Below are 23869 nucleotides of genomic sequence, written 5' to 3' on the forward strand. Positions count from 1 at the left end.
TGAAGAGAGAGGAAGAAGAAAGTCAGATAGCTGTTATTACCACCCAAGGAGAAATAGGGCTTTAATTACATGAGTATGTCATGCTTGCCTAGTATTTTACCTCCTCTTCTCCACAGACATTATAATTGGATCAGTCCTAAAAAGTACAAAATTAATGTCAAATGCCTTTTTTATTCAGTAGTTGTCTCAGGGAAGAGCTATTTGGAAGACAAGAAAAAGACAGCCTCAGGGTTCTAGAAAATTTAATAGAATAGGGGTTTCTATGGGCTGGGACAGAACAGCCACGTGAATCGCAGAATTAGCTCTCCCTAGACCATACAACAGGTATTTGTCTAGTGTGATCTTACACAACCTTCCTAGACAATCTGTCACATATTTATTTACCATTAATATTAGTTTTCAGCTTTTTTAACATTAATCTTTCCAGCTTCACCTTAAGTCCATTTCTTCTTGCCTTCTTCCCAGGCAACACAAAGAAGAACAGAAGAATGTTTCCCATCAGCTTTCTCTGTTCCACACTAAGCAAACACACTTCCGTCAGTCTGTCCTGGCAGACTGTGCCTTCCAGCCTGCTGATTGCTTTTGTGGTTCTCTTCTGGACTTTCTTAAAGTGAGGTGCCGGGAACGGGCCAGAGTGCTTTAGCAGAGCCCTTATCAAGGCCACATAAGGTGGAAGGATTACTTCAAGGATTGCTTCAAGCTGCGTTGACATTCCTATTTTTATCGTGAGAACTCAGAACTCAGTGAGTTCTCGTTTCCCCCCCCCCACAAATGACAGGACATCTTACGAGAGAACATGTCTCAAGTTCCCAATGTCTTCCACTTTTGCTGTTACAGCAACCATGAGCTTTCTTGTTTGTAATTATGAAAGCTACAGTTCCTCCCATTTTTCATCTTATAAACCCTCTTTAGCAAATACAGCAGTTTCTTCTGGTGAGAATATGTATTTTAGGTGACCATGCAGTCCACAAGCCTCAGCTTGAGACTATTAGGTACAAAAATATTCTGATTCCATCAAGTGAGGAAGTGGGAACCATTCACTATACCTTCTCAGTTGTTGGTCCTAATTTTTAAAGATAAATCAACAACAAGCACAGGAATATTAAATGCACAGGATAATAAACAGACACATCAGTCTAAAAGATTTTCTTTTTTTTTTTCAAGTTGAAGGTCAATCTTCAATAATTTGCAAAGAAAATGAGAGTACAAAAATGCTCCTTTTATTCTACTTTGAATCCTTCCTTAGATAGATTATTCATATTTCCAAATAAAACTAAGCCTGATTTTTCAAACACCATTTCTGTGCACAAATGTTATAGCTCATTCTTTTCATAAGGCATGTTAAACAGATTTCAGTTCAAACATTCAAACATTTTACACTCGTGTGTCATAATTAAAAACACAAATGAAAGGTTCACAAAAACCATGCATGACCTGCAGAACACAATTACATATTAAAGACACTGCAGTGTACACATGCACAGACATGCACATGTGAGTATGTATACGACCATACTAGGAAGATCAAAATAATCTGTTTCGTATGTGACCTTAGTCTTGTAGATAACAAGGATGCATGTTTAACCCAGTACTTATATATTGCTTACACAATAATTGTACTTTCTTCCATTTTCAATGAATGATCATTTTTGCTGCACAGTAAAATTGTGTGTCCTCCAATGAACGGCACAGAGTAATGCCGAAATTCTGAAATACACTAGGAAAGTGTAAGGGACACAATCAAGGAATAGCAAAAGATTGAAATTCCACTGAGTTACAAGAGAGGGTGAATTTGCCTAACGTCATCTACTGGCAACTATGAATTCTTTCTCTTCTTTATCCAAGGGCTGCTTTGTATACAATTTCAAATGGTCATTCTGAAATTTATTTTAGTGTCTCAATTTCTCGTATATCAGAAGAAAACGTATTTTATGTGTATATACGTATCAGAAGAAAGTCCTATCTGCATGTTGTATTGGAACTGTGGAAACACAACAAAGTTAGTTTGTTTCTATTTAAAATCTGAGCTAAGGTAAATCTTAAAAACTCACCCACGGTTGGCAAATAATTTCAGTAGAAGGAGTGTTGTTTCAGGCTAGCTGTACAAATCCTCTTGTGCAGCCAAGGAATGGGGAACAAATTAAGTGGCATAACACCTTGTGTGGGAAAATTACATTTCAAAAATCCTGTTTTGTAAGAAGGCAAAGATTTCAGCAGGTCCTTTACCTAAAAGTGTGTGTGTCTTCTACCCTGGTTGTATTATTTCCTGCACTTGGGCCATTTATATTTTAAAGATCCTAGCTGAAGAACAAACCCTGTAGATGAGACGCTTCACTCCTAGAAAGGCCTCCTGGAGTGAAGATGTCTGGATGATTCTTCGAGCTTGCTTCGTGCCTTAAAACCAGCAGAGGAAACTATTTTTAGGACTTTTAAGTTGTCTTAAGCAGTATAGACTAGACTTGGTTACCCTTAGTTATACTGAGTGGTATATTATTTCATAAACAAATTGGTTGTTTCAACTACTGGTTGTCTCTAGTACAGGCAGAGCAAAGAAAACATAAATATAACCCTATGTAAGCGCACAGGCAGAACTCACGTCTCCACCACACAATCTTAGTTCTGTTGAGGTCATTGGGAACTTATGCTTGAAGAACTAACAAGCTATCGAAGACATAATGTAATGTCTTTTCACTTATCTCTTAAGAAATAAGAACAGTAATATGCTACATGAAAAGAGTTTATAAGGTTGCTTGTAACTAGGTATGGCTCATAACACAAAAGTCAGATCAATCTTTGAATGCCCTAAAGTTACGGTTCAGGATATAAACTGGTTCCTTGGATCTCGAACTAGCTCAGACAAGTTGTCATGAGCAGATACAGGGGTCAACCAGAGCAGGCAACTTTCATGACTCCACAACTGCCATTCTGATGAGGGACATGGCAGCATGACCAAGGTCTGCAGTATTGCACAGATAATTACGCACCAACGCCATCCCCTGCTAACCATCCTGCCACATCTCATGCTCTGAATATAAGACTCAAAAGTCAGACTCCCTGCTGACTGCTCACATGCAACGAGAGCTATTTCTCATATCTTTTTAGGATGCAGCTTTGCAGTCTTCCGCCTGCTGTGTGACCCAAGATGCCAGATGCATCTGGTCAGCGCATCATCACGAAATAATTTCTTAGCTCGTAAATCTCATTGTTCGAACTCCTCTGTCTTTGCATCTATTCACCCTAACTTCGTATCCATCCAAGACAACTATCTGTGGAACAGCTTCTTAAGTAATGGCAAGCAATGAAACTTCCCTTTTGCCCGCTTTCAAAATCCAAGGCACCCTTGCACAAAGCAGCATCACTGATCACTTTCCACAGGTTTTCTGTATCACACTGTTTTATACTGTACTGTCTCTGCCAGTAAATCCTTTGAAACAGAAGTGGGTTGCAAGTTTGGCACAGCTCTGAAAAGGTTCACTTTCTGCTCTGCATAAATAATGCAGAATCTTGAATGTGTGCTTTCAATTAGATTAGTGCATGGTCAAAAACAATGGCTATCCATTTCTAAATTAATATTGCTGAGCTGCTGCAGCTGCTGTTTATTGTTAGAGTGAGTCAAGTCCCTTCCTGTCCTCTAATGTTGCAAGCAAGTTGGCAGAGAGCCACAAGTTGGAAGGATAAATGCAGACAGCATGTTTTACCTACATAACATTATTTTCAGTATTTGTTAGCTCTTCTATGTAAATACGCAGCACAAGATCACTTAAGAGATAACACACTGAAGAGAGCTTAACACAGGATCTTTGTCCTTTTTTAGAACATCTAAAAATAACTATTTGTTAAAAATACATATCCTAATATATGCAAAAATCTCTCACTGCCTCTGTATTTTGCTTTGTCTTTGTGTTGGAATAATAGAAAACAATTACTAACCTAAACAATTCCTGACTGCATAGAGTTGTTGTACTCCAAGTAAAGTATTAAGTACTTATATACCTAGCAGCAAGTTATTAAAATCATCCTAATATGGAATAAATTAGGATTCAGTCCCACAACGCTATTTATACTTATTTGCCTAAGTGTAAAAAAGACTTCCCGCAGTTCATATACAGATTTTCTTCCCATTCTCATTTGTTATGAACAGTGTTTGAGTAGTTATTTTAAATGGTCCTCAAAGGATGCTCATGTGCTTGATGGGGGAGGCAAATAAGTTTACCTTTTATCTTCATAAAAGTATAAGCTCACAGAGAATATGTATTATTACTTCTATATAAAGAAGCAATATGCTAAATTCATTGCTGGACTTTACGACACTGAACATTTATATTCCTTTTAGCTGTATATTTATGATAAACATGGAGTGCTATGATACAGGATGCATATAATGCAATTAAATACATGTTCTGCCCACCAAATCAACTGTGTCTAATCAAATAAAGTTAAATTTTGGAGCTATCATCAGTGGAGCATTGTTTTAAGAAGCATGGTTATTGTCAGGTAAAGGTGAGCGACCACTATTTTCCAGAGTCTAGTGAAGTGTCTCTGGGTCTCAAAATAGTTAAAGGGCCTAAAAAAGAGAGTAGCCAGAACTCTACCTGTCAGCTAACACAGTGAAGTTCAAGTAAGACCGGAATATGTAAGCTATTATTTTTAAGACATAAATTCTGTCAACATAGAAAGTAAATTAAAACTAAGTATTTAAAAGATTAATCTATAAAAAGGCTAGTATATGATGTAACTATATATAACTGATATATATAGCTTAAAAGAGATATAATGGAAGCCATCCATGTGTCTTTATTTCTGAGATATCTGGGTTTGAGTTTTATTGAAGTGAAGCTCTTTAAATGAACTCTGTAGATTTGAGTGTACCTACTTCAAACTCCTTATGACTAAAAACGCTGATTCATTTTTTCATTTCCTGCTTTAAATTAAGATGAACAACACCTCTCATCCTAATAGCAATGCAGAACAAGACATCTATAAGTAGAGAACATAGCACTTTGTAAAAACAAATGGCACAAATTTTGGCATATATCCGTGTAGTGCCACTGCATTAGAAAAGTGACACCTGAACCTCGCAGGCTGTTCGCAGCTGTTTTCTGCAGGACACGTTTCTGAAGGCACTCGGCAGCAGCTGCCCACTGTCATCTTGCGATCTTCAGGCGCTACGTGACTGATCACATTTAAAGTGCAGCGAAGTATTGGTAGGTCCATCCTCACTTTCGCTTTACTTCATTAATTGACACAATTCTTTGCTATCCTTCTGTCGCTTTGTCTGATGCTCTTTGTAACATTAATGGTGACTTCTTTTGTGGGCATTATCTTTGTGTCCCGTTTACTCTGTGAAAGCGTTAAACAATACAATGAGTTCCACATCAAGACAGGACAAAAAGTCATCGGCAATTACCTCATCATTTATGGAAACAGTTCAATTTAATAAGCACAAAGACCTGAGTAGTCTTCACACACCACTGTGATGTAGAGCAACTGTCTCATTCAGCCTGGATGTAAGCTTCTATGCCTGCTTTAAAGGCTATGGACATAAGCAGGCCTTGGATCAACGCTTTTGGCTATCATAAAGATTTCTGCACGTGTGTCTTTCAAAAGCAAAGCAAATAAATCTGGCTTCAGTCCAGAAGTGGAACTTAATGGTTTCCTTCGATGTCACTGGAAACTGAGTGTGACTGCCCTGAAACAGAACCCTGCTTTCTTGCAGGTTTCTTAAATGAAAATACAGTTTTGAAATAGCACTTAGTTCCGCTTGCATATAAGACCTCGGTACAATATATACCTTCCAGATCTTCATCAATTAATTTCCAAATATCCAGAATATTCAGTCTCTCTGAGATATGAAAGTGCATCTTTAATTTAAATTTGTCCTTCTTCATCTCCTAGTTTGTCTGCTTGTTGCCATAAGCAACACATTCTAATATGCAGTAAATTGGATAGGTCTAGCAGAGCACACTTATAATTGGGCTGATATAAACACAGAGTTGGGTTAGGTGTTTTTGATCATTGCATCTTAAATGTTCTTGAGACTGTTTGTAAATGTGAATAATGCCAGGTAAACTAGGCATAATTCGCCTGGTAAATAATGCTAGGTAAACATCCGCTGACATCAGCAGAAGCTACACTTATTTATCTGGGGTCAACAACCGGGAATCACATTTGCCAGTGTGCATTACTTCACATTTCTGCAAACTGCGTTACATCTTCTCCCTTACTATCTAGTCCCCCAGTGTTCATGCCCACTCAGTGTTTCTCCAAAGACTACATACATCATGAAAATCAAACTCGGTTATTGTCACTCCATTGCAGTAAATAATCCGGATATCACCTTCGCTCTTGACTACTATAGTGCCTTCACTGTTATTAGTTTTCATCATCAACGTCTTTTGCATCCAAGTCGTTTTCCCATTACCCTCATGAGAGGATACTAGGAGGCAGATTTCCCAGGTGCCGCCTCGTGTCAAACCCTTTCCCATTCAACACCAAAGATTGTACCCAATGCTATGGTAAAGTAGCAGGATGCTCGAAAGCTTAAAGCCTGAGAAAATGAGACACAGAGACACAAAGCAATTTACCCCAAACCACCCCACAGGCCAATAGCAGAAGCCAAGTCTCCAGAGCTCAACGTGTATTACCTCACGTGGTTGTCTACAGCATCTAGAGATAAAAGACAAACTGTAGTCAATGAGAATATTCAGATGAATAAAATATGCACATTTTGAGTTGTGGGAGGACAGTCACATTCTCTTCTCTCTAGGCATGTAAACTTTAGCTGTCCAAACTAGAAACCCGTTCATCTTATGCTTCCCTAAATAGTCAATGGAGAAACAGAGATTCAGAATGGTAAATCGGAGCTGGAACCTAACACAGATACTACAACTTGCCCACTGTAGGAACCTAGATTTCTTTTTTGACTCTAATAAATTCAGACAAAAGTACCTTCCTTTCTTTAGATACCTGCATTTAAGTGCACAGAATAATATAAATACCCTGCTTAGAATCAGAAATGTTCTCTGCACACTTAGCTGTAACAGTACAAATATATGCTCGAATGTATCTTAGCTAGAAGAAGCCATAGGCTACAACCGCAGCCATAGGACCCAAGTCAGTAACCCATACTTCACTGGGTAGTCTCATTGCGGTCAACATTCACTCATTAATATGTTGCAGGAATTTGCCCATATTTCCCATTAAGTCTTAATGCAGAAGCAACTTTTCAATAGCTTGCAAAATTAAAAAAAGAAAAATCTTCTCCAACAATATGTCAGATATACAACATAATTCTCAAGTGTTGCCAAGTGTCTCACAAATTGGATTAATAATTATGTTAGTTCTGTTCAATCATATTCAATCTGACCAATTATTTTTTCTCTGTGGGCTACTGGTTATGACAGGCATTCATGTTTTTCATTTACAGCAAACCTCCTGTGGCTCTAGATGTCATGCAAATGCAGAATGTGTACCTGTACTTCTGCAGCTGCAATATCTACTGCAAACATACAGCACAATCTATGTCACTGGGGAATACTTCCATACTTCAGGGGTACTGAAGGGAAGATATTATACAATGAAGGTTTAAGACTAACACATAGGTACCAATGTGCTTGCTGTTAGCAAATGCAAGGTAAAATTTGATCCACGTTCCCGTTTGCATTTGCTTAGTCCCTCTAGGCTTAAATTTCCCTTGCTCAAGGATCTGATTCACAAGAGGGGACATCGAGCTTATTATGGGATGGTTGTAGAAGTTCCTGTCCCCACTATCCATGACACTCCGTTCTGTGAGATTCTTGGCCTCTGAGAAACTGAGAAAGTGGTAAACCAGCTGTGATTTTTGGATTACTTTAATCTGCAGCAGTTGAGCAGTTGCTACATGAACAGCGCAGCAGTGGAAACCCATGAGAAATAAGCAGGGTAGACAGCTAGGAGAGGAGATATCTGGCACCAAACTCTTATTTTTTCATACATTACTGTTACATTGGATGAATCTTCTACAAAGTATAGAGTAGGTGAGGGGGAGGAGGACAGAGGATCCGATCCAGGCCTGCTGAAGTTACTGAAAAGACTCCCATTGACTTTCTTAGGCTTTGCATTCAGCCTTGAATGAACCAGGGTTCATGCAGCGAATACAACTCAAGCAAAGCATTAATTAAGGAAAAGCATATTCTCTTTCAGATTATTAATCTAAACAGCTTGCACAATACGTGACATAGTTTGATTGAGTTGAAAAACAGACAGTGTAGGGGTTTTTGCTGTGATAGGCATGTGAGTTACTCCAGCTGCTGAATAAAACATCAATTCTGTGGCCACTCAGGCGTGACACTGTCAGAGGTGCTAGACTTAATCATGCTGTGGCTGCGCTGCGACTATTCTATCTTATCCCCAAGTATCTAATAGAGTTTGACTGCAGAAAGGAATATTGTCACAGAAATAATTTTGATCTGGTTGAAGCTAGTCCTGAGCATCATGGAACATAATTACAGTCCTACCTCTGCTGTTCGGAAGCTGTTCGGCCTCTGTGCCACAGCTCCAGTGCCGGGAACTGTGGAGTTGGCACACTGAGGACCACAGTTGGGTTTTTTCTCGGTGTTCAGAATTCCAGTTGTGGTTGATGCTGTAGTCACACCTGTCTGAGCTGATTTTCCATCCTCTAAAATACCTAGAAGGGATATACGAAATCATGTAATTACTACTACATAGTAGCTTATAACCGTGGCTATGGTTTCCTCCTATTTTACCACTTTTTCGTAATAACGCAAGTCATGAAAGGTGCTTGATGGTGCTACAGTGAGAGCCTTCTGCCTCCTTTTGTAACCTTTCTCCTTACATTTTCATTATTTGTTCTTTCTCCCGTATTCCCTCTTCTGTGAAACGGTGGCTCAGAAAACAAGGAAAACTCTTTAATATGAGTGCAGCATGTTAGTAGCCCTTTGTTCAACTGCAGATCCCTGCTGGCTGCTGCTTGTGGAGTTTCCACACACAGAGCTGCTTGCATGAGTGAGGGCTTAACTAAGGACTCAGGGGCAGGCACAAAAAGGAGCTTCCCTTAAATCTGTTTCAGTTATGCTAAACGTAGGGGTTAGAGCTGAGGTGAGACCAATACGGATGGAGAGATGGCTTTATTTATGGCCTTGAACATTTGCTTAAGCAGAAGTTGAGGAAAGAATTTGGAAAAAATAGATTTTATACTGTTTTAGCTATCAATAATCAAGTAAGTGATTAATTAGTATTTGCTTTCCGCTCTAGCTGCATGGATAAGGCATGTACAATACAAATATGATGTTGACCAGCCTAAAAATTTACTCATCTTATTACATTGACAAAAATGAGTTGTCATTTATGGTGAGCCCAGAAGACATCTGGTTGCAACACCAGGTCTGAAATCCAAATAGGGATGGATGGCGGATGCATCGCTGTAGCTCTCCATTTTTTTAGCAAAGCTCATTTATAAAGAGCTTTATGGTCTAACAGAAAAAAAACCCAGATAGATCTACTAACAAACTGGCAATGCAAGCATCAAAACTGCAAGAAGCAAGTATTGACCAATATTAAAGGAAAAATAAGAGTGAGGAAGAACAATGACAATTTATTGCTACTTGAAATGCGCATTGCATCATCAAATCCACTTGCCATGAGGCAGAAGGGAATTTAAGTGCAGCATTAAGAATATTAAAAATGAAACAGAAGAAGTCCTGAATTCTGTCCCAGAAGTCTGTAAGAAAAGTTGCTTTATCAATAGAAAGAAACACCAGTAGCAGCTTGCTAAAGACAATGACTGAAAGCAACAAAGCTAATCGAAACAGCATGTCAAAACAGCTGTTCCAGATATAGTAAAAGGAATCAACCGAATGTTCAAGTTCTTGTTACTCAAAATGTGTAAGGTCATGTCAGATTTAAGAAGTCTAAATAAAACTTGTCACTGCATTTCCCTAAGCAGTCAGAAGATGGTGTTAAGAGTTTTCATAAGCCAGTTTACCTTGTGTTGCTGATCACCAAAAATAATAGGAAAGTATCTACTTCTTGATAGAGAAAAGATCATTTTGAAACTTTAAAATATTGTACTATATTTTAAGTAAAAAACCTAAAAAGTACTTGAGTCTTTGGAAACTACCTTTTTCTTCCAGATAATAAAACTAATGTTCTCATGCCTGAAGCTACAAGTAACTTCCCATAAGGCAACAGTAAACCTCACCTCTCCTGCATCTCCAGAAAGTCCATACCTACTCGTATTTCAGATCTTCTGCATTCCTACCACTCCCCAGAGCAAGATGAGAGGTGGAAAAGTGACTTGGTGCAGAGCAATACATTTTATAGACTGATATCACACACAAAATCAATTTTCAGGAAGGGAGATGGAGAGGTAATTAGTTATGTATGAATAATAACTCTAAACCTACTACGTAGTCACCGCACAGTCTACTTATTCACTTTGCAGCGGAGCTGTGTGAGCAAGCTTGAGAAATGCTTTGAACAGGCAAAATGCTCTAGGCATTATATACTAATTCCATTAATTGAATCGCGGACATTTTAAACTTACATGAATTATGAGATTTTCCTTCTGTGGAGTCATTCTTCTAAATTACTTTCTACCATGCGCCGTTTTGGCCATCTGGCCTGTAACTAAGCCATCTTGTGAAACAGCTGTCAGCTGAAAAGCAGCTTTGTTATAAAGCACAAGTGTTCATTATCAGATGATTGTGTTGCTCTTACAGTCTCTCGTAGAACAATTTTCTTCACATCAATACGTTTCCATAAGCTGATGGAAAAATCTCAATCCTGAAAATGGTTTATCTGGTTCATTTTTTCACCTCTGTTAGTTTGCAGCTTGAGCGTCATTCATTGCAAGAAAGAGACCTTTTCGCCAGTACTTGTCAGAAATGAACCAGATATCAGCAGAATGAAGCAGATATCTGAGCTTTCCAGCATCGCTCCCAGTATATCTTTCTACAGTTGATCTAGTGATCACCAACACTAGGGTTCCTCAGCAGTGCAAAAGGCTTGGTTATCTTAAACTGACCTTATCATGTTCGCTATTCGGAAGCTAAGAAACTCTTTTAGAATTGTTTCATTAGCAAATAGATGATTTACAGGGTAGGCAACAGTTTAGACTTCAATAACTTGCTCTTTAGATACGAGCACTGAGAAGAAAACACAGTGAGAACGCATGAGCAGTGGAAGTGAGAGCACAAAATTTGTTGGCAATTCATAAAGTGAAACATATTTTATGGACTGGATGTATAACAAAAATGCTGTTTACAAAACAAAGATGATAATAGAGAAAAGGTCAGGAACAGATCTGTGGCTTTTTAGATGGCAAATATTTTGCATTGCTATTTGGGGTTTGCCATAGTACACAAAAATGGAACAGTTACATTTTTTTAAGTTTTTGCGACCCGGAAGCTGCGAGCTAGCAGGGTGGCAACTCTCCGAATCTTGTCTCAGTGCCGTTCACACCAGGCTATCTTTCTGGATGTGTGCATCGTCCTCACAGCATGGGTTCGGTAACCGTCCTCCTCTGTCTTCCGCTGTCTAAATTTGCAGAGAGCTTCAGCAGAAATTTAAACAAATGGGTTCAGTAACATTGCTCTCACTCTCGTTTTCCAGCTCCCTGCCAGGACAACCCCTGCCAAAAGTGTGTGGGCCTCATGAGGCCAGGAAAAATAGTATGTCTCATTACAATGCTCTGTCAAATTCATATATTTTATTTTCAAATGAACTTGCAAGCCTAGAACATTCTTACGGCTCCAGTCCCCCAGTGAGAGTTTCTGAGTGATTATCAAACCTTCGCCAAGGTAAGGGTGACCTTTTTGTCAGGAATGGTTAGTTGGTGCTTCAGGGCTTGCCAGACTGTTCCCATCAGGGGGAGAAATGGGTGATAAGACATGTACTTCACTGCATGTAATTGCGTTTATTTCTGAAGAACGTACATGAGTTCTCGTTCAATGGACGCAGGAAGAATACGCAACCGTGAGCAGCGCCGTTGCTCAGAAATCCAGGTCTATCTTTCCAGTGAGAACCGCGCAAAACAATTTGCTCTGGGCTTCTCCCACTGCAACGCTGCCTGCCCTCTTCCTTTCTACCAGCTTTCCAGCCTGCACGGGCAACTGTGACTCTTGCCTTTCCTACCAGTCCAATGGAAATCCTTTACGCTGTAGTGTGACAAACATTTCTTTCAGCAGCACGAGGGAAAAAAAGGTTATTTTTAATTCAGATCAATCCCTCGACTTTATTCATCATCCAACGACGCAAGCAGTTTTACTGGCACAACTCAGAAGGTAGCTCAAGAATGGAAACAAGCAGCCTGCGTTGGTGCAACTACCAAAAAACCAAAATAAACCCACTCATCCTTCTACACTCTTTCTTCTCACTAAGTTGACTGCTGAGCTATCTAAATCCTCTGAAGGTGCATTCACATTGCTTCCAACTATCCCTTCGTCAGGAGACATTTATTTGTTCCATCCTTCTAGCCTAGATCCACCAAAGATTCCTGTCGCATTACAGAGTAACATTGATGTCCCAAAGATTTCTACAGAAGTTTCTGGTCCAGGCTACAATGTGATGTGACTGACTGATTACATAGACATCTACACAAATAAATTTTTCTCTAAAACCTCTTTCACTAGGAAGTCTGATCATTTAGATCAAACAGTGCTAGTCTCAAATAAACTTTCATGTTGTGTATTTTCAAATTCAAAAACTTCAGTAGATTTTGAAAAAACAGATTGGCTCAAGTACTTTTTTCCGCTAAAAAGCTGGCATGAAATTAGCGCCTTTTGTTCAAACTTCCCAAAATATGGACGTTTGGAAAATGGAATACAGATAAAAATCAATTCTGCTTACTGAATTTTACAAATCAAAACTAAAATCTGTCCATAGGAGAGCTGGGTATGTTTCAACTGTTCCACAATTTAGAGGGATATTTCAGGACAGTTTTGTAATTGTACTAGTATGTATTGAATAGAAAGTTGCCTAACATGAAAACTATCTCAATGTAAGCATGAAACCCAGCAAGATACGACAAATCTGTCTGATATATATATCACATGTGAAGAATAGGCATATTAAAGGTAATATAAACTCCTAGAAGAGCACAAAATGATCAGAACATGAAAATTCTGACGACTAGCATAAAAATAAAGTCATCAGTATTTTTAAATCGCTCACAAAACCAGAATAAAATTAGCTCTCCAAGAACTGCTGCTACTCATAATGAACAGTTTATCATGATGCTGAATACTTAGACTCCCAGTAGGACACCAAGTCCAAGTTTTTCCAGTCTTCCTGGGATACTCTCCTACTCTCTTCACTGTGAAAAATCCGGTGTGTCCAAGCAAACACCAAACCCGATTTTAGCAGGCAGATCACGAACCCTTCTATGATTTAGTTACCTTAATTCTAACCCTGCTCTAAAACTGCCTTTATTAATTAACCATAGTTGTTATTGTGAAGATTCTTTGTTTTACAGACTACAAAGCAGTATATTAATCACTGGTAGGACACTACTATTTTTAAAAGGACAGAAGAGTTTTTCATAACGAAGTAATACAGTAAACAATACTGTTCAAAGACATGTTTCAATTCTCAAATGACACTTAAAAATCCCATGTAAATTCACTAATGTGTTCAGGGGGGAAATCTGTCCAGGATGCTCCTCTTCTCTGCTGGCTATACCAAACATCTGTCCTAACATCTCCCTCTCAACTTCTTCCTCTCAACCTCACTGCTCCAAGAGCAACATTTACCAAATCCCATCTCCCACCATGTTCTCTGAGCCCTCTTTTGTCTATAATCCTAAGTATTTTTAAAAGTTTAATGAGTTCTTAGACATTCCCAGACAGCAGCATTCCACAAATGTGATCAGTGAAAATAAGATACAATGTACAAATAGGATTCATTTTCATATAATCAGAAAACGGATTATGTAATACTGAGGCCATTCCTGAAATATTTCTTTTCAATAAGCATTAGATACTTAAAAGCAATTTGTGCATAATAGTAAAGTACGTAAGTTCTTAATGCCTCAGGCGTTTTGTAGTTTAGGAGTTATATATTTAAATTTATACTCTGAAAAGTTGCTCACGTACTTGCAAGCTAATGCCTACTCAAAATAAAGTGTGCTTAAATCATATTTTGTAACTCTCTGAAATCATTTAAATGGGGAGGAAACAGTCTAAGAAAGATTTTAAAATAATCATTTTAGTAAATAAGGGTGTTCATCACAGAGAAATCAAAGAAAATCTAAAACGTGGAATGAAAATTTAAGACATGCATTTCTGATTTCTTCTATCATGACGATAACATTAGTGATAACAAAATCAAGGATAAGCAATATATAAAGGTAGCTGTCGTTCTTCATACAGCCTAGTCATGCCTAAGAATTAATGCACAATGGATACTTAATGAGAGTATCTCCTAAATATCAGAGGGAATTTTTACTCTTAAAATTTAACTCTTTCTAACCAGGTTTTTTAGTATGGCAATAGGGATGACGTGAAGAGCGGGGAAAATCTGACATAATTAATTCAGATTGTGAAACAAACACTGGAGTAAAAAGCAAAATAGTGTCATGATTCATCAACTGACTCGGAGGCAGGAAAAAAGAGAACAACTACAGGGCTGATTTTCTGTATGGCAAAAGATGAAGATATAAGTTCCTCGAGGCTTTTTGATAGATCTAACACTCTTTAGCATATATTTGCTAACGATCCAGACAGGGAGACAAATAATGAGATAACAGCATTTACAAATAGCCCTTAATTATCAGGACTACAGGGAACTTCTCAAAACACAGAGGGCCTGAAGGTATGACTGCCTGCATCTGTTTGCACAGACATAGCTAAAAGAACAAGATCTTAGTAAGATCCAAGATGAGTTGAAAATTTATGTGACTAACAAAAATAACAAACGCTACAATAGCTAATGGTATCAAGAAATGTGGAAGGGTAATAACAGAGCCTCGTAATTCAGAGATTAAGTCTTACCCATAATAATCAGACCTTTGTGGAGAAAATTATTCCACATGTGCTTGCCACAATATTTTCAAACCCGATATTAAAGTGCCAGGTAGTGGCCAAAACGCGCCATGAATTCTGACCCAAAGAGTCTACAGGAACCTGTGCTATCCCACGGGATAGTATTGAATAATAGGCATATATTTGTTCACAGTGAGTAAATGTTGATTAGTATGCCATATTTATATCTTTGGAATTGACCACAGACAAATCAGTAAGGGTCAATTTTCTCGTTTAGCCCTTTCTATTTATCACGGCTGTTATCTCATGAATAATGCGTAACATACGTAAAACGCCTGCATAATAAGATACTGTGGCACAGTGCACGGTAAAGATGAACTCCGAGAAAATTCACGGCAAAGAAAAATGAACAATGCTATTACAACACACAGTTGCTTCCAGAGAAAATGCGTATTTGTTACCATCACTGAATTCATTGCTTTTAACATTAAGTACACAGAGCACTGAAATAACTGTCTTCTATACCTGCTTCCCTGACTGGAAGCCGCTCATGTTTGGGAAAACCACACATCTGCAGGACTGAGTACTGGCATGTACTCCTACTGCATAAATGAAACACAGGATGGATTTATTAAAAATAAGGGGAGTAGAGGTTGGGAAGAAAGGAAACTTTAAGTCATTTCCTCCTATGCAGAGGCCAGATGGTCAGGAAAAGTCAGGAAACCCAACAAGGAAGGGTTTAGGATTTTTCAGTCATAGCAAAGAGTGAGTTTGTAAGCCAGGATGAAGGATCCAGCAGGTCTGCAGAGGGAGGACCTGTTGCAGCACGAAAATATCATCAGAAAGAGTGTTCATACTTCTGGATCTTCCTATTGCCCAGCCATTTGGAGAATCCAGAATGATTTATCTGAACTCTAATGTGATATGGATTTTAGATGGTGAAGCAAAACAAACCACTTATTTGCATCTTCTGCATGTTCTATCCTGGCCACTGAAATTCCTTGGAGTCTCTTTTTAGAGATCTCCACAAAAGTGCTTCTCCTGCCTGCTGGGGAAAAGGCACTGTGCTGGGAAGGAGACCTCTTTTCCTGTCCTGAAGTCCTCCATGCGTTGGCTGGGCAGAAGTGACTTCAACCAGGTAGCATTCAGCAACGCCCCCAGAGTGCCACAGTCCTCAGGAGAGCAGAAGGAAACCGTGTGCCTTACTTGTGTATGAAAAGTGATACCAAGGTGAGACTACTCACCACCCTACTGTGCTATCAACCATTGAATGTTTATGGGAATTCAGCTGATCCAAGGAGTACGAACAGCCTCTTCCTTTTCTGTTTAGAAAGCATCTACTTCACTTTCAGCACTGAAGTAAGTAGGTAATAAAGAAGAGTAATATGAAGCAGTCTATATTTACGCAAGATAGCAGGGCTTGTATAATAGCTGATAAATAGCAAAAGGCAAATCAAACTCTTAGATCCTGCTCTTGCCACTAGACTCAGGTAGATAGGCCTCTGTGTCCTGTCAGGTTCAGGAGACATGCAATTCTCTTCTGGAAGATGAAGGTATAAGTGTCCAATTGAATACTGGAAAAACTGGCTCTTGATGGATATGCTCAATAAATATAAATGACTATAGGAATTTTGGAGTCCTGGCAAAACTGGGAGACCAAGCACTATATCTTCCTACTTTTTGGGTTGGCATGCTTGCTTATTTTCCTGCCTTCTGTCACTTCATTTCTGAGCGTAAGACAAATGAGATTCTGATATCCTTGTATATTTCAAAACTTCTCTTCCCATGGCTAGTATGAAATGAGGCAAGATGGTCTAATATATGATAGGCTAAAGGAATTTCTAAAAGATGCTAGAACTGGAATTTAACATGCATCTGGGTAAATAAGCACATGATAAGTAGTGCTGAAAATCAGATCTCATTTATTACTACATTATTAAGACTTCTACTAGAGAGTATTCAAGCACTAGCCAGACAAGTAAAATGCAAAAAGGACACTGTTAAAGCTGCAAACCTTGATATTCCTTAGATGGTCTAATTTTCCAGGTACAGCTGGATGCTAAATGTTTGCATATTGGTATATTTTGATTTCAAATTAGGACACAGGATCATGGTGCAATTCTCTTGCAAACAGGCTTAACAATGCTGGAACCCCAAGTATGGGATGAATAGGAAACTGTATACAATACAATTGTATACATACATACCCCACGTATGAAAAGTGCATATGAAATTTGTATTTATTCCAAATACAAAATGCACATGGGCAACAATTTTTAACAATGCGCCTTTCGCCAAAAAATATCCAGCCTCATTTTTAGATTTCTTGACTAGTCATGTTGCACAGAAATCTGAATGTTCTTGAGATGCAGTGGTCGTTTCAAAGGGTTGGAAGATTTTTCAGGGCTGAGCAGTAAAATCATTAAAGAAATACTTCAAGTTTAAATTATGACCAGTTAATTGAACAGTGCTTAAATTAGCTTGCAAAATCATAATATTTAGAATATAAATGGCTTTTATATCTGGGAGAAAGTGTTCAAACACTATATCCTCACCACGAGGCTGGTAAACATTACAGCCCTCAATTCTCTTTTCCTCAAGGAAATGAGAATGAAATTTCTTCAAGTCAGAGAAGCCAATGTCATAGTCTATTTATTTCAATTTCCCCACTTATGTGGCCGTATGTATTCAGGAGGCCAGGGCCTCCCGCTCTATGATCCAAAAAGCCTCTATTGCCTCCCAGCTCTCTGAGGCTTCCTCCTCTTGGCTGGGTCCCAGAAAGCACGTTAAAAGGATTCAGTAGGGCAAAGGAAAGAAGGAGATAAAGCAGCAAAAAGTAGATCCTGTTAAGCTGTATTAACTTCTCCAGGTATCATCGCAGGGTTTGGGAAGTACTGATTTCACAGCCCAGAATACCGTGACACAAACTGCTTTGCTATACTATATGTGAATTCATTATGAAAAATTATGCGGTGCTCTGAATCAGAGCCTTTGCTTCTGAAGGTCTCACCTGCCACGGCCATGGTTGCTACAGGGACTATTTAACCAAATTAAAGAGGTCCTGAAGATTCTGCAGACTTCGTGTTTTCTACAAAGTTTAACACAATTACTTGCAACTTTGGAAATTGTTCTCGTATTATTGGCTATAGGAGTGTTAAAGAAACCAGATAAAACGCTTGCTGAAATACAGTCAGCGGTCCATATACCAACAAGAACTCCCTTCTGTATAATTCATTGATTATTTGCAGGAAAATGGGAGTCCATTTTCATTATTTAGTCACCAGAAAAATATATTTGCATTATTAGAGATATCAGAGCTTTACATTCTATCGCAGTAAAGTTTTTCAATGGTAATGTCCCTATAATCCTGAGTAAATGTTGCTTGTGCACCCTATGGATCCACACATGGAGTTTATTTTATTTTTGTTGAAACGTAGCAAACAGGCAATTACTTCCTCCTCAGAAAGACAGGTTGATTTTAATTCCTAATGTCTAAAAATCATAAAATAAAAAAAAACCCATAAAATAGCTCTGGTAGTTTCAGGGTTGTATAAGCCCCTTCCCGATTTCTAAGAAGTGCCACAGTTTTTCCTAACAATGTTTACTCTTTATTACACTTCTTTCCCTCATCCGTGCTACTGCTGTGCTACGTGCTACTGCTGGCTGAGGTGGAATCCCCAGCAATCTCTGCTGAACGATCTACCTCCTTAAAAGCCAAGCACGTTGCCTCGTCAGTACCCACAGCTCCAGAACATGAAAATGATTCCAAATTATTGCACGCAAATAAAATATGCTGCCCCTATTCCACTAAAGTGGTCTCAGAAGCTCTATTATTTTGGAAGCTGGCAAGATTTAAAGAGCTATTATCATCTTTGAACCCAAGGCTCTGGTCTTTCTGACTCAAAGTCCATGGTAATAAAACCTGTGAAGCAGAAGATAACAGCTTTGTGCTAAAACTTGGGGAAAACTTAGATGAGTTGTAGCTGCAGGGAAGGTCTGAAAAGGTTTAGTGCCAGCTGGCCTTCAGGAAGCCAACCATGTCTCTGGAAGTGAGAGAACTGAAAGGGTATCAAGGCTGCTATGACTTACAGCAAGACAAAGGATACCACATGGGAAACAGACTCCAAAAGTAACTGAGGTGGAATTGATCTGAATCCGGAAGGGAAGATAAGAAGTGTAAACATGAAAGAATTGTAATCAGGGTGCTAGGAAAAGATTTAATGAGGTGAGGACAACAGAGTTTCACAGATGAAGATACATATTTTAAGAACTTGAACTGGAATGAAGAATTGAATTTTCTCCATATTATGGAATAAGAATTGGCAACACTTTGGAACAGCCTTCATTTACAGGAGAGAGGTCAAAGGCTTAGAAGTCTAATTATTTTTTATACCGGGGAAAATCATGATTTGGAATGGACTAAGTGACTTAGCAGTGCCACACTGTGTGCCTAAGGCAGATTGCTCATTCTTCAAAAGTGAAAAATGAATATATAAATAGCCAATCTCCAAAGTACTTCTCATGATACTGCATTTTAAAAATATAGGTAGCGCATGGATCTTCACATGAAAAAATATATGCTTATGTTTCAGTGCTGCCCATGAAAAATTCACTTTACACAATCATACACTCTGTGCACAATACCTTACTTCATGGGTGTTCAAACTAAGCCAAAGCAGCCTATTTTCCAAAGGTTCTTGCTTTTGGATCAGTTCCTGTCTGACAGGACAGGACAAAAAAAGCCAAAAAAAAAAAAAAGTTCTCATTATATGAAAGCACTATGCTACATGGAAAACGAGCTGCAGATTGTTGTTCCTCTCTCAGTCATCCTTACCACAATTGTACCTACCCTGTTTTAAGAAAGGCTCTGAACAGTGGCTCGAATTTGCAGATGTTCACAGGGTCTCTCCTTAGGGATGTGGTAATACAACATCAGCCATTAAGTTTTTAGAACAATTTCCACTACAGAAATGAAAGTGTTCTTATCATTCTCATTATCTAGCTAGTCAAGCATGGAATTTTAAGATAAGTAGACAGTATCACTGCAATTAATTGTACCAAGGAAAAGTAAAAATCATTAAGTAGACTAAACAGAAACACCTGTTAAAAATACCTATGTGTACATGAAAACTGAGATGAAATGGCTCTTCAGTTTTGCTCAGCAAGATTCAGCAGCTGGACGTTGAAGCTAAAGGTTCAAGGTAAGACATTAGATGTATATTTTAACAGTGAGTGACTAACTATTGGCATAGTTTACAAAGGCCGAGGCAAACTGTCAAGTCACTGAAAAGCTGTAAATCAAGTCTGGTTCCCTAAAGGTATATTCCATCTGGGAATTAATTTGGGGAACAGCAGTGGGTTTTATGGTCAGATGACCCCTTCTGGCCTTACAGTCTATGAACATATGAAAGGATATTGTTGACTTGACTGGTTCATAGTATGACTGATGCCTTAAAAATGCTTTGACTTAAGACATTCATATGTATGTGAAAAGATTATCACTCATATTTAGTGCTCATCTTAAAATAAGGGTAGTAGCTGTATTAAAACCTAATGTAAGTTGCTAACAACCTACTAAATATATCTATGAACGGTTTTTCATCTTTTCCCCTGACAGTGCTAAACACTCAGAAAGCAGCCAGACACCAGCTTTATGCAAGTGGCAGAAAATCGTACTTTCAGCACTGCAAGTGCTATTTTAAAACCCTTGTGATGAAGGCCCTCGTGCGGGAAATACTGGCAGTTTACAAGAATGATGATTGTAGTGTGAGAGGAAATGGGGAGAGCACAATATCCAGCTGCAACATATAGAAACAGAAACACACAATATGTATGGCTAGGAAACTGGAAGGCCAAAAAAATCAGTCAGTCACTAGAGGGACTGGTTGATTATTTGGCTCTGCAGTGGCTGTCATCCACCAAAACAAGGCTATCCCAAATCCATGAGAAGGAACGAGAGGCTCAACCTCACTTCTGTTTCATCAGATGCTTAAAACGTAAGGCTCAGTCAAGTGAACAGCAATGCAGAAACAGTCTGGACCGTCTCAGTGGATTAAAGAAAACTTAAAATGAAAAATCCTGCAGTGCAGTCTGCAGCTACCAGTGCTAACCAGTACAATAGTGCTTCCCCATTTATCTATTTGTTTTACTCTTAACTGATCTTTTTCCTAAACGGAGTAGAAAAGACAAGTGTGAGAGTCTAAGGAAATAATTATGTGTGTACTCATAATATAAGAAAATTGGGATAGGAATACATCAGTTATTTTTGTACAATAAAGGGACAAGATACCTTTTCATGCAAGTCCACTGCAGAGAAATGTACATATTCATACATCTTTTGAAATATTGATCACATAATCTAGAAAGAAGTGTTGCTTTATGTGAGTCAAAGAAAAAGCTTTACAGTAAACTCATAGCTTCTATCACAGAGCTTTTCAGTCTTAACTATTACTCCATTTGAGTTTAACATAAAACCTCAACTTTAAATTTCAGATTTTTTTTAAAGTTTTTTTTTTTTAAAACTGCAGGAATGTCTGAGAAAAAAAGTAGCAGTATCAGTACTAGCACTATCAATTCTGTTTCTATTAAGAAATATATTTCTATAACTGACTCCAGCTATCCAGACTTCTATCACTTAAATGCTGGATTACTGCAATATGTGCTAAATGTGGAAATTTTGAAAATCTGAGTCAATGGACAATGAAGTAATCTGCAAGCCGTGTTTCCTGTATGAAATACATCACGGATTTGCTCTGAGATTGGCAGCAGTCTTCATTTAAATCCTTTTTTAGGTATTTGTTTGAAACCATACCTTCCTAAACTGGAATACATAGGGTGAGAACTTGCCAGAAATTATAAAATCATTCCTGAGAAAAAGGTAAATAATTTTTAAATGTCTTGAATCAGGAAATAAGAGAGGGGAAAAAAAAGGAGAAATTTTTCCACAAAAAGTATATTTCACAGCAGTTTCTTTCCGAGAGAATCCTGCAGGCAGAAAGTGCCATTGACAAGAAACACCTGAAGAGGAGAAAATACCATTTGAGTTCCCTCCTTAAACATCTACAAATACTTTCCCCTTCCCACTATCCCTCCTCCCCGCTGCCTTCTGCTCTTCACTTAGTTAACGAGAGCCTTTTGCAAAAGCAGTAACAGAATTTTTTCCCATGGAAGATTTTGATGTTCTAAAAAGGACTTTTCCTCACTGGAAAATCATTCAGACAGATGGTTCCAAATCACCTCTAACGACACTTAACAACCTTTCCTCTTTGTGATAGCAGATAGCTAAAAAAGTCTTTAATGTAATTTAAGTGTTCATGCACATAACATCTTTCAGCGAATTTATTTTATCCAGGGGTAAATGACAGCACCAGGGTAAACTGCAGGTGGTCAGTCCTAGTAGGTCTACTTTAAACTGCAGGAGGAAATTAGCAAGACTGATGGCCACTGCCTAACCTGGAGTTAAGCAGAGACCAAGACACTTTGTGAAAAAGTTAGCATAGTATATCTAAAAATTGTAACCGGTTGAGGTTCAGATCGAACAATCCACCCCCAGACATTTCGCTTAGCAAAGCAGAAGGATCCCGACCCGCTGCTTTTGCAAGCCCGGCAGAAAGAACAAGTGAGAAGAGGCTGCTGAGAAAGGCGCGGACCCCGAGGTCCTGCCCGGCCCCTGCTCGCCACCGGGCGGCTGCTCTTGGCCAAGTCGCCAGGACCTTTCAGGGAGGCTCAGGGCAGTGCCTGGATGACAACCATCACCTACCATTACACCAGGCTGCAGTTTTTCAGCAATTGAGTCTATAAGATCTGATAAAGTAACAACCCAAAGTCTCATAACTGAAGAATTTTTCTCATCTGTCAGTTGTAACAGATACTTTGGCGAAAATCTTGCTTACAATGGACCCTTTATATACGGCTTTTGATATGTATTAATAAAGAATTCAGTTAGAAAGACTTGTACAGGTGGTGGACGGAGGTTGTTTATTTGGCCCTTCAGAACATACCAAGTATCACTGACTTTTTTTTTTTTCCTAACTGAAGCAACAGAACAAAATAAACAAAAAATCCACACAGCGTAAAAGTATACTGAATGGTCATGCTGCAAAACAGCGGCATGAATCCTTGTCCAAATTACTTACTTGCCCTGTATATTGTCTCAAACCACATTTGCTTCTGTAACAGTCCTCTCAGTCTAGAAGAAAATGTAAGCACACGCGGTCTCAATATCAGTAGAACATTTTCTGTGCTTAAAAACAAGCAGATATTTAGTTTTGGGAGGTGGCTCTGGTGACTCAGGAAAATAAAAGGATAATGCCTAAGTTTGCTCATAGTATATTAAAATAATAGCTTGCTTTCCGCTTGAATTTCAATCTCAGTTCTAAAATAACATCTGTACCTATGTGAAATTAAGATAGTATTAAACCAGCAAACTACAGCAAAGATGGAAGCGTATGGATCAGCAGAATTAGCAGCAATGTTTGGGCTGAAAAATATGGTTACTACAACAAGTTGTATGAGTCTAAGTTTTCTAATAATTCCAATGCTGCCTTGTTGTGTTGTAAACATCGGTTTTGGTTAATACTGCAATCCTTGACTGGGCTGTATGCCGAGTGAAATGCAAGTATACTTGTAGAATGAAGAAAAGCAATGTTGAGTTGTTTCAGTTCAGTGAAGCAACCGTTCAGTTCTGTAATAAACCATCATTTATTACACAGATTATCCATTTAATTCTATTGTTTTCCTCTATTGCTATGTTAATGTTCTTTGTAATTCCCTGACTCATAGACTGAAGCAAAAACGTGATTTGTTCCTAGCAAAAATTACTAATTTCCCCATTTTAAGGGAGGAACATGGCTGGGCTGTGCATCAGTGTTACTTCCCTTCTGTCCCTGTCA

The 23869-nt window shown here is 38.5% G+C and overlaps 1 protein-coding gene across 1 annotated transcript in view; it reads right to left on the minus strand.

Moving 5' to 3' along the window:
- Nucleotides 1-1160: 1160 nt before the first annotated feature.
- The window catches only part of BAALC (BAALC binder of MAP3K1 and KLF4), a 28401-nt gene continuing 5692 nt past the window's right edge, over nt 1161-23869 (minus strand). Inside the window, exons 2-3 of the mRNA XM_068932879.1 lie at nt 8496-8665; nt 1161-5340 (exon numbers count right to left, since the gene is read on the minus strand). Coding sequence (XP_068788980.1) covers nt 5236-5340; nt 8496-8665 — 275 coding nt within the window. The 3' untranslated portion in view covers nt 1161-5235. The remainder of the gene's footprint in view (nt 5341-8495; nt 8666-23869) is intronic.

This window comes from Struthio camelus, chromosome 2, assembly GCF_040807025.1.
Source record: "Struthio camelus isolate bStrCam1 chromosome 2, bStrCam1.hap1, whole genome shotgun sequence".
Lineage (NCBI taxonomy): Eukaryota > Metazoa > Chordata > Aves > Struthioniformes > Struthionidae > Struthio > Struthio camelus.